The following is an 11,935-nucleotide window of genomic DNA, read 5'->3' as shown; positions in this document are numbered from 1 at the left end:
GGAGCGGGGAAACGGAGCGAGGTTAAATAAATTTATTTATTTAACATAGTCTGCAACTCCGCTCCGCATTAGTCTGTTTCTTTGGTGGACAGGCAGCCTTAAGCACTGACGCGCGCTAAATAAAAAAGTCGAGTGTACTACAGACTGAAGTAATCAGTCGTGTGATCTGTAGTACACTCGAGAGAGAACTCGGAGAACTGTTTTCAAAAATAACAAAGTGCCATCTATGAGCCGCAGGCATAACTGAATCGCAAAACCTTAAAGAGTATGAAAAGGGTTCGTTTCAAAGTTCTCTAAGAACGCCATCTACTGGTACAACCACTATTTCACTATGCCTGTAGCTGGCAGCACGCATCACCCGATTACAATTTTCGTAACGCATTAACCATCTAACTTCATGTTTACTCCTTAAGTCAAGCGTCCGTTATGACGTTCTGTTTGGCAAAGCCTTTTATGGACCTAACTATATTATACCTACCAACTAAAGATACGTAAAAATAATACACAGGGTTATAACTAAAGCCATAGTTTTATTGCTCTGAACATCTAACTATAATGTAACGGTGTAAATAAAATTAAATTTTAAATGTAGGTACCTTTATTTGACTTAAAACTAATTATATGCATAAAGCTGTAACAAATTTTGAAAACACGAATAAAGTCATAATTTAAAAATACATATTACATAAAAGATATAAGTAGGTAGAAATTAATAAAAACAATTAATAGTGTCGAAGAACTCTTAAAATTCTCTAATTGAAAAGAAAATTCTGGCAAATTCTGAGTTTGCGCTCAGTAAATTATAAATTCATTTTGCAATTTGGTATGTAATGTATGTATTTGAAACAAGCAAACGCCCGCGACTCCATTCGTGGATTCGTTCGTTCGGATTTTTCCGAGAAGAAAGTAGCCTTTGTACTGCCTCAGAGTCCAATTTTGGCTGGTGGGAAGCTTCGGCCGTGGCTAGTTTCCACCATACCGACAAAGACACACCGCCAATCGATTGAGCGTTCCGGTACGATGTCGTATTGAATCGTATTGAATGTGGATTTTCATCCTACTCCTAACAATTTAGCCAACTTCCATCATCACTTACCATCAGGAGATTGTAGTCAAGGGCTAACTTGGAAAGAATATAATAAAATAAAGTCTATATCAAATTTCATCCAAAGCGGTTTCGTGTTAGGTAACATACAGACAAACAGACTTACTTTCGCATTTATAATATTAATAATACGGATTAATAGGTTTTAAATTTTTAAAGTTATTTGTAGACTAGAAATAATATACATACATATTTTTTTTTTTTAATTCAACATTTTTATACTGCTGATGAGTTATGCTGTCTCTTAACATAATATAATATGTATATGACAAAAGAAAAACCACAACACAAACGACAACTATTATCTGAGTACATATGGGAGAATTGTCATATTATATTGCAATTAAACATTATACAATATTTAAAGCTTTAAATTAATTAAAAAAAATTTGATTACCAGTTTAATATCTACTTGTGGGTTTTGCATACGTAAAAGACACATCTCCTAAAAATAAAGACATGTTGTCAACAAATAGCGGCAGAATTGAAGCTCTCTCGTTCTATTTAATGCAGCGAAAGGGAGAACGGAATATTCGATTGCGCCGCTATTGGTCGAATTTTGTCTTTCTTTTGTGTTGAGATGCACATTTTAGGTCTACTCGTCCAATATTTACTAAGTTTGCGTTCGGGTTTATCGTGATAGAATTTTGTGACACTTGCAAGTTGCTATTGTAATAAAATAAAAACCTAAAGACAATTCATAGACTTTTGAGTGGAAATTGTGAACTTAAAAATTAGAATTTCGCTTTTACCCTGTTTTAAAACTTAATACGTTTAATCTCATATTCAAGGTCACCGCAAAGCATGTTATCTTAAATGTATGTGAGCACGTATTACACTTTGGGTCATAATTCGGCTTTACAGTAGTAATACCTATAAATTGGCAGGTCAGCTATTCGCTAACTCGATCGCTTTCAGAAAATATTCAATATGTTCAACACTTACCCACTAACCCGCCTGATTTTCTTTTAAGTAAAGTGGATCTAATCACTATTGACTAAAGTTCACTTTACTTTAAAGAAATTTGAGTTTTAAATCCTAATCCATGTTTATAAATAAAGCCGTTATGGTTTTTACATAGCAGGTAAGTACGCTGCGTATTTTTTTTTAAATTCTCTGTTAAATGACGACTTTCCTTCGAAAGTCCATCGAGTAAGCGAATAAACCAACTATTTCAACATAAGGCTTGTCAACTTGTGTTTAATTTGCAGACAACCAAATCAATACAATGTTACAAATGTAAGAATTATTAGATATACGTATATAATTAATATTACTCACTTTTATTATGTGTAACTCAATGAGCCTTTTAGCTCTAACGGAACTGCCTCTAGCGGATTTTTTTAAAACCATTAGAGGAAAAGGCTCATTAGCATCAAAAAACTTAAATAAAGCCCTGTTTTAGAATACAGAAATCGTCCTTCCGTCCCGCCAAAATTCAGAAGCTCGACATCGTAATAGCATGCTTGAACGTAAGTACGAGTATAGTGATAGTGCTAGGCTTGGCAAATTCGTTCGTAGCACTCCCGATGGTCCGCGGGGGCCGGGGTAGCGATGCCCCGCGCGCACGACTTCATACCCACGCAGTCATTCCCCTCCCGTCGCCCGCAAATCATGGGAGTGTCATCAACGAACTGGCCAAGCTATAAGTGACTTCGTTCTAAAACCAAACCAATATGGCGGACTGACAAAGATGCCGGAGAAGCATATATTATAATAGCATTTTTTAATTTTATAAACGAGCTCAACTATGACGGACTTACAGCTAGGTATTGTTTCAGGCGCTATAGCTTTGTTAATATAATAAAACGTTTAATTTAAATATCCGAATTAAGTGTTAGTGTTCATTTACACGAGCGGCAGCTGCTACCGACGACCGTAGTCGACTGCAGTCGGCGACATCTCGGCGGCAGCCAACGGCACTCGATTTCAGGCGGCGACCGCCGCCGAGAGACGACTGCAGTTGGCGACGCCGTCGCTTGCCGCCGAGACGTCACCGACTGCAGTCGACTGCGGTCGTCGGTGGAGTTGCCTCTCGTGTAAATGAACCCTTAGTCAAGGCATGACTAAACAATAAAATATGTATAAGAAGACTTACAAATTAAAAAAACATCTTATCAATGTACTAAAATATGAGAGACCAATGTGCTTTTATAATATGTCACACTTCAAAAAAAATTATCAATTATCACACTTCTACGATTTTTGGAGTTTACTCCTTAAGAATCGATTTTTCTCAAATAGCCCCCGGTATGAATAAAATGTGAGCAGTAAAAATCGATGAACGAATGACAGCGTTACGTTTTTTGTGCGCAACCTATTCTGCGCACCTTTCACCGTGCGCTGCTGCCCAACGCTACCGCACGCACGCTGTGGCGGGCGCGCATACCGCGGCCTGCTGCTCCTCGGTTGCGCACCTTTCACTTTTCAGGCGTAGTTATTGAGACGTACATAGTGTATGCTGCGGGGCAACATACACCTGTTAAGACAGTCGATCTGAAAGAGTAAACTCCATTCGTGCGTCGGAGCTGACACACATTTTTTTTTCTAAGACAACGAGTGGAGTTAATGACTAACTAACTGTACACAAAACTTTGTTTCTATAGGGTATTTGCACGTAAATAAGACAATTTTTGTATTCCCTATTAGTACTCAAAACAATATTTTATTAATTAACTGTTTCAATTGTGAATTTAATTTATTAAAAAGTGTGTAAAATCATCAATACTAGTGAAACATTTGCTATTGGTCCGTTCTTATGTGACGTCATTTTCCACGTAAACAAATTCAGGCAACCATTATAACAGTGTCTTTGACGCTATAGTCTACGGTCACTAATATGGCGATGAGACCCGTCTCTTATATATCTTAGCAATCCATGGATACCCGTTCTAATATAAAACTTGCTGCAGTTCTTGAGGGGCAAAGGTCTTTAAGCAAGTTAGAGATTTTGCTGGTAATCCTCTCGCACCTACTTCACAGACAGTACAGACTAACGACATAGCCATTTTTAGTTAGTTCATTTGTTAGCTCATAATATTTATTCACTTTTATACTGCGATCCTTCGAAATGTTAGTCTCCTACAGTAAGTACTATTCGCTTGGTTTGTTTGGACAAAAGAAAAATGTCTGGTCTAGATCTCGAAAGAGTGACATCCGCTGGGATTTTATAATGTTTCTCATACGTATCCATTAATAAAGTCCAAACATTTTCAAGCTCTAGGTACTGAAAGGCTTATAGCTTCACGTATTATTTAAAGCACTCGGATGACGCGAGTAAAGTCCCCTATTCAGAAGCAATATTCCTCCAACCAACAAATTCCTTGCTGTTCCCTATTACCATTTAAATGCTTGAAATATGTCACAGTTTTCTTTGAAGACAATGATTATGTATTATCTCGGAGTTTTACTTTTACCATAGTTCTATGAGAACAGAAATAGATTAAAAATACATGCATATTCCCAATTGTTTGCAATTTTTTTTTTCAATTACTCTACTTAATATGGTTTGACATTAAAAGTATCACACTTAGTTTTAAATGAGATAATTTAGCATCTTCTATTTTATCTCTATCTCATGCTCACATAGACAGGTATAGCTCGGCAACTTCGTTCGTAACACTTCCGATGGTCCGCGCGGGGCGGGGGGCGTGTAGCGATGAATGAAAACCCCACGACTGATGCACCTCACTTCTCCGCACGCACGATTTCACACCCGCGCAGTATTTCCCACTGTCGCCCGCATATCATGGGAGTTTCATCAACGAACTTACATAGTATTATGCCCAGCTTACATAGTATTATGATATTTTAAGTTATAATATTCAAGAGTTTTGTGTACAATAAAATCATAACTTACCAATATATTATATTATATTATCTTTCGTTTCACTACGATTATTATAAAATATATAAAAATGAGAAACTACGATCTAAAATGATGTTCTGACAAAAGAAACTTAATGACAATAGCTAAAATATAGAGTAAGCATAAGTGTATCAAGTTAGTCGTAATAACTAATAACATAATCAAACGTCGAAAGAATGATTGAAACGTTTTTGAAAAAAAGAAAATTATGATATTAAGCTATTATATTCAGTAAGCAGCATTTGTTTAAAATTACGATATTTAACGGTACCAATTTAAATTGATTATATACATTAACATTTTTTTTTCTCATGTTAAAATTGTTCCTCGAGCAAATTAAAAATAAACACTAATTTATTTAACAAAACTTTACGATACAAGCTTTATTTAGCTTTTTATTTCGTCTTATGCAATTAGTAATTAACGTGTTATAATTATGATAATATTTTCGGAATGCATGCTAATGCTAAAATAGATATTATAAATTGAATCATAATATTTATAACAGTCAAGATAAATGTAATCTTTATTTATTATATGTCCATGCAAACCTATATCTATAAGCGAGCACAACACTATCGGTCAATTCTGAATTTTACTCAAAAACTTAAGCCGTAATGCACAATGAGTCAAGCCATCATAGGTTTTTCGATTTCGACATAAATTATGGAAAATATTTTCATTATTTCCAAAATTATTTTCATTTTCTCCAATCTACGAAAATCAATGGGGATGATGACTAGGTTTGAATATATTGATTTTTATGAGACATTCAGGTAAATAAGGTCAATGTTAACTAATTTATTCATAAAAAGCAAAGATTGACTGGATATTTGCAAAATAAATAAGATTATAAAATTTCAAATCTATTAAAAATCTTTTATCGTAATTAGATGAAAGTTCATACAGTTTTAGCTTCCTAACATTAAATGTGACATTTTTTAATATTTGAACTATAAAAATAAACGCACAAATAACAAAGATATTAGTAATTTTGTTTGAACGTCCATACAAATTTAACGATCATTACGTACATACGACGTCAATAGTTCGTACCATTTTGTATTGAGCGTTTTTCAGGGATCCGCGGCAACGCCGCAAATCTGACCCTTTAAATCCCTGTAGCTCCGAAAGTAATGATCGCAGATACCCTGTTACTTTTACAAAATTGCTTTACTGTTACTCTTAATTCATTTACAATTTAAAAAACTGTCATCATCCCTATTCACTTCGATAGTGCGGCTCCACCTATCACATACCAATGTCATAGAAACAAAAAAAAAAATAACGTATAACACAGTCTATTTTTTCACAATATAAAGGTTATTACGCAATTTATCTAATAGATCCTACAATATATGTGTATATGTAATGCAAATATGGAATCGAAATATTTCCTAGTCACACTATAAGGCCCGCTCTACACTACGCGATCGCGTGTACGGCGTAAACTGTGAGTGTGGAGGCCGTTTAAGGCGGTCCCCGATCGGTTTCGCTATTTTGTCGTGCTTCAAAGAGTTTGCGACTCGGCGGCGCGCGAACACGAATGAATAACTCGTGCAAATTAACTTGACACCTGGCTTAAAACTCTACTATCTTCGCAAGTCCTTTCGTCTCGTTGCCGGGTAGAGATTGCTTATAGCAATAAATCCTAAGTTTAAATTATTCATTTGTAAGTTTTTTAATTATTTTCGATAAAGTATTTCTTCTTCTTCCCAACTTTCTTCTCGCTTCCCCGCGCGAAGGTGCTAAATAGCGTTAGCATCACAGTAATCACCAGTGCACGAAATCGAAACAAAAACCGAGTCTCGGCATCAGTCCCAGTTCCGGCCGAAACTGAAACTTACTTACTATAAGGTATTTTTTTCGTATGAAAGTAACTGAGTTTTGACCACTCTGGGACAAATAATGTGGATGTATGCGTTTGGGAGCGATCGACGCTGTTTTTTTTAAATATACTATACACTATATTATATTAATAAGTATACCATTAATTACAGCGGAACCCGTTATTCAGTCGGACAATAATAAACCGAAACTTTTTTCACTCAGTAATATAAACAAACGTCATTCGAGCCAGGCGTCAAGTGAATGCGCACGAGCTATACTGTTCCAGTGTACGCAGTATGAATTCGCGGCAGCGACGCTGAGTGTAGAGCGGGTATCACAATACATCGCCGTCGATCACTTACATGGGTCCCTCGATAGAACTGACTTTCATGGCGAAGTAATAAATGGCCCGACTGGCTAAAACGAAGGCAATGACGAAGGCACCGACGTATGCTACGTAGATGCCTCCGCCATGCGTCTTGGCTGCCGAGAGCGTGCCGAGGGTGACTCCGAGCGCGATGACGAGGCAAATGAGCGCGAGCACTGCAAAGATTATGCCCCTCACTCGCGCCATTCGCTGCCCTACTGATGACACCTTCCGGCAGTGCGGGCAGCGAACGGGCGCGTTCTTCAACAACTGGTACTGAAATTAAATACGCAATTTTTAACCGACTTAAAAAAAAGGAGGTTCTCAATTAGACGTTTATGTTTTTTTTGTGTGTTATTTCATAATTCTGCCAATCCGAATTGGGCCAGCGTGGTGGACCATTGGCCTGTAACCTCTATACATGGGTTGATTATAACTTAGTCATTTATTAACCAATTTTGAAAATTTTTTTTTTTGTTGTTTGAAATAGATATAGATGATCCCTTATAGATTGATCCCATTTAATTTTCACGAAAATCGGTATTCGATTAAGTATCTTTTTGTTAAAATAAAAATAACTGAAATAAGTGAACGAAACCTCATAATGTGGGAGAAATTCATGGTTCCCGCGGGATTTGTGAAAAACTGAATTTTACGTGACCGTCCGTAAAAAGAAAGTCAAAAGTCCGAAAGCCGCGGGTGTCCGCTAGTGTAACAATTGCTTTATAAATAATTGATACATACTAAAGTGTCATACAGTGTCAACTTTGTGTCAAGGGTGCTATCCAAAGGGTGACTCATGGATGAGTCAATAACTCAATAAGTGACATGAATGTTTAAAATCCAATAAGTTAATATAGCAATGCATGAAGATCCCTACAAATTCAAAACTGTCTGTAAAATTTTGTCTTTAAGCTTACTTTTCTTATATTTTTACTAAATATGCACAAAAATCATAATTACGTTAACAGAAAACAGTTACAAAATAAAAGAAATTAATTAATTAAAACCCATTATAGTAATATATTTTTATATCTACAATATATTTATATGAATTATTGATGACGATAACAGATGTTAATGACCGATTTTCGGCACAACGATGTTTAAGTCAATCTTGGTCAGCATAGTCCAATATACCGCATGCAATCTTTTGCAAACAGTGTCCGAGACCGTATAGATATCTTCAGTGACTCAATTAGCAGTATTAAGACTAGGTTTCCTTAAATGGATTTCTTCTTCGCATTTATTTTTTGTTGTTTGTCTTTTTTTTTTTCTTTGTCTTTTTTCTTTTTGATTACAGTAAGTAAATAATTTGCGTTGTACCCTATGTAAGCATGTTGTGTTTGCTTCAAGTAGGCACAATTACGTGAGGATGAGAAGAAGCTATTTTTTAATATATGTTAGATTAAGTATTTGTGCCAGTTTAGCAAACCAATAAAAAAAAAAAAAAAAAAGTACTTTGCTTTTGAGTATGTAAGATTGAAATAGACCAAATCAATGAAGACATTATTAAATGTTGAAAAACCTTTTAACATAATCTTCACTTCATCTTGGCTGGTGGGAGGCTTCGGCCGTGGCTAGTTACCACCCTACCGGCAAAGACGTACCGCCAAGCGATTTAGCGTTCCGGTACGATGCCGTGTAGAAACCGAAAGGGGTGTGGATTTTCATCCTCCTCCTAACAAGTTAGCCCGCTTCCATCTTAGACTGCATCATCACTTACCATCAGGTGAGATTGCAGTCAAGGGCTAACTTGTAAAGAATAAAAAAAAATAGTCTTAGATTTATGTTAATTGGCATTTCGTCCTCACTATTATAAAGCTCAAAGTGTTTGTTTGACTAATCTCAAAATCCACTGGTTCAAATTGAATTTTTTTTTTATTGTTTTGTCCATTTATCCAGGGCTGTTTCATCAAGCTACAACATTTGAAAACTTCTATTACGTGTCATGTTAAAATACAATAACCATGTACAGTTCACAGTGGAATTTTTCCCCTTTAAAAGTAATAAAAAAGTCCACAATATCATGTCTACCTTTCTCATGGTTTTATACTCAAAGTCAATATAGATAGATAGTCTAGTCTGCATCACCTTAACCTTCATAATTATCTATACTTAATATTATAAAGAGGAAATATTTCATTGTTTGTTTGCTTGCCTTGAATAGGTTTTTCAAATTGATTTGAAAAATTCTTTCACTGTTGGGAAGCTATACTATCCTCAGGTGCTATAGGCTAAATTTTATCCCTGCATTCCTACGGGAATAGGAACTACGCAGGTGAAACCGCAAGGCGTCTGCTAGTATTATTATAATAAGTAAGGTAGTTGAATGAAGTTATGACATTGATAGTATGAATAAGTGGGTGACTGGTGACTTGGGTTCAGTTCTTTTTGAAGCAGCATTCTCATTGTCATGATGTTTTGGTGTGTTTAGTGCAATAATGTTTTGTAATGTAATTGATCATAAATAATTTAGTATGGGCATGGATGGAAAGGATGCATTAAGCCTACACCAAGGTCACAAGTTCTGGGAGATGTTTCCTCTACCAATGGTATAATTTTCGAGTAGTGAGTGAGTAAAATAGCTTACCAAGAAAGTGTCCTGGCAATGTGCACAAACAACCCGGCACATGCCAGGCACAGCAGGCACAGGCGGAGTCACTGGTGACGGTGCTAGGTTGATGATCCTCTTGCAGTCCGCACGGGGACATGCTATGCGCTGAGATGAGGATTTGCATATCAGCAGGCAGTTACATGGACAACGCACATACTTCTTCCCAGGTGGGGCGTTTCTTATTGGCTGCAGAATTAAAAAAAAAATTTAAAATTATAACTCAATTAAAATATTACAACAACCTGAGCGATATATGCCTAAAATGCATCAACAACAAGACATTGGGAGAGCAATATTTTTGATGTTCTGCTCAATAGCAGCAAGAATGTATTTTGTCTTCACACAATATCTCACAGCATCCTATCTTAGGTCTACAAAGGTTGCCATCTTATTAAACTCATATCCTGAACAATCTACTCCATAAAATAAAAAAAAAAAATCATAATTCATTTATTTCAAAGCACTTTTGAAAAGTCAAGTTTATTTAAATTAATCTAATGGTGGTAAGTCGAAAACTTAAAATGAAAGTTAAGAGCGTTCCAAACACGCCTTGGTCCGAGAAGAGCCCACAACAAACACAGCCAACTCAAACTTAACCGCTTGGCTCACTTCAGGACTTCATCAAAACATCGAAGTGAGTAGTGTAATGAAACTTTAATATAGACAAGAAACCAAACACGCCTTGGTCCGAGAAGAGCCCACAACAAACTTAGCCAACTCAAACTTAACCGCCTGGCTCACTTCAGGACTTCATCAAAGCATCAAAGTGAGCAGCGTATTGAGACTTTAATATAGACAAGAAACAGTTGGTGATTAATGTTGCATAGAATATTTCTAAGTAAATACTAGTGCAACATGTACTTTTCTTTGTCTTACTTCAGTCTTTTGTGTTATGTTTATTGCATACAAATGAACATGTCTAAAATGATAGTGCATTCATCTGAATGGCCTAAAGTTTATTCAACTAATGACCTCAATTGGTTTCTTAAAAAGCATGATAAGTAAATGGTAAATTATTTAGGGATATTACTAAGTTTAAAGCACCTACAGCCTATGTGCCTAAAACCTTTAACTTAGCATAAGGTGCTTGGTGCTTGTGGAAAGTTTATAACTGGTTATATGGCTTTATACTGCTGATATAGATAATGAAAAAAAATCATACTTTGATAATAATTAGAAGATTGCAGACTTAATAAAATAACATGCATTAATAAAATAACATACGGCAATCAAAGACACTAGACATTTTAAAAAATGCCGTAAAGACTCATTATCTGGTGCAGTAAAGACGATCTGTATATATTATTTCTCTTCAATATAATGTATTTATATATAGGTATTTGTGTAATATTGTTTATGTATTACGATGTAAATTATTTGTATGTATGTGTATTACTAATACTATGGTTATTTTTGTTTTATGCCACCTGCTGATGTCCTTAAGTTTTCCTAAACCGAAGGTCAGGTCAGGTAAGGTTGCCTGGAAGAAATTGCTACTTAGCGATAAGGCCGCCTTTTGTATGCTGATCTCTTCCTAATTTGTTTTTATTTCACTTGTTTTTGTCTTTGTGGTGTGCAAATAAAGTATATCTATCTATCTATCTATGCATGATATTTTTGCTTCTCTTGTTTACACTTAAAAGACTAAGTATAAAAGTACCAATGTGTCCATACATCAAACTAACACAGGCATAAAAGAACAAAGAATCCTTTTTAATAACTTTTAAACCCTCAACATCAGCATTACAGGTCCAAATCAAGCTAACAAACTAACTTTACTGAACATTTTTTTTGTCACTGGCGCCAGTTTCAGGCTTCCTCCTTAAATTATAAACCAATTGGAAATTGGAGAAAGAGCATAGGCAATAGCACACATAAAAGCAGCTAAGGATACAACCAGTTGTATCTTACTTAATTGAGTGGTGAAAATATCAAGTTCTATACATAGCATACATACATCTAAACATTTAACTTCCATCTATTAAGATATCAGTTGTGAGCATAAACCATTCTGCTTGGATAAGATTAATTGAACTGTAACCACACTAGTACATACATACATATATGAGTTAATTGAGTAAAGTTTTATATAACATTGTGTAGCCAACCTGAACAACTATGAACCTGATCTATTATAAAACAAAAAAC

The 11,935-nt window shown here is 35.5% G+C and overlaps 1 protein-coding gene across 4 annotated transcripts in view; it reads right to left on the bottom strand.

The window, feature by feature from the left end:
- Positions 1 to 580: 580 nt before the first annotated feature.
- Positions 581 to 11,935, bottom strand: part of LOC112043167 (type 1 phosphatidylinositol 4,5-bisphosphate 4-phosphatase) — a 63,909-nt gene continuing 52,554 nt past the window's right edge. For 3 of the 4 annotated variants that reach the window (XM_052885881.1, XM_024078466.2, XM_024078465.2), the window contains exons 4-5: positions 9,764 to 9,973; positions 581 to 7,446 (exon numbers count right to left, since the gene is read on the bottom strand). In XM_052885881.1, the coding sequence (XP_052741841.1) occupies positions 7,162 to 7,446; positions 9,764 to 9,973 (495 nt within the window). In that variant the 3' untranslated portion in view covers positions 581 to 7,161. The remainder of the gene's footprint in view (positions 7,447 to 9,763; positions 9,974 to 11,935) is intronic. The other variant, XR_008251507.1, reaches the window with a different exon arrangement.

Source organism: Bicyclus anynana, chromosome 15 (genome assembly GCF_947172395.1).
Source record: "Bicyclus anynana chromosome 15, ilBicAnyn1.1, whole genome shotgun sequence".
Taxonomy (NCBI): Eukaryota; Metazoa; Arthropoda; class Insecta; order Lepidoptera; family Nymphalidae; genus Bicyclus; species Bicyclus anynana.
The sequence above is the reverse complement of the archived record's forward strand: the minus strand, read 5'-3'. Positions and strand labels throughout refer to the sequence as shown.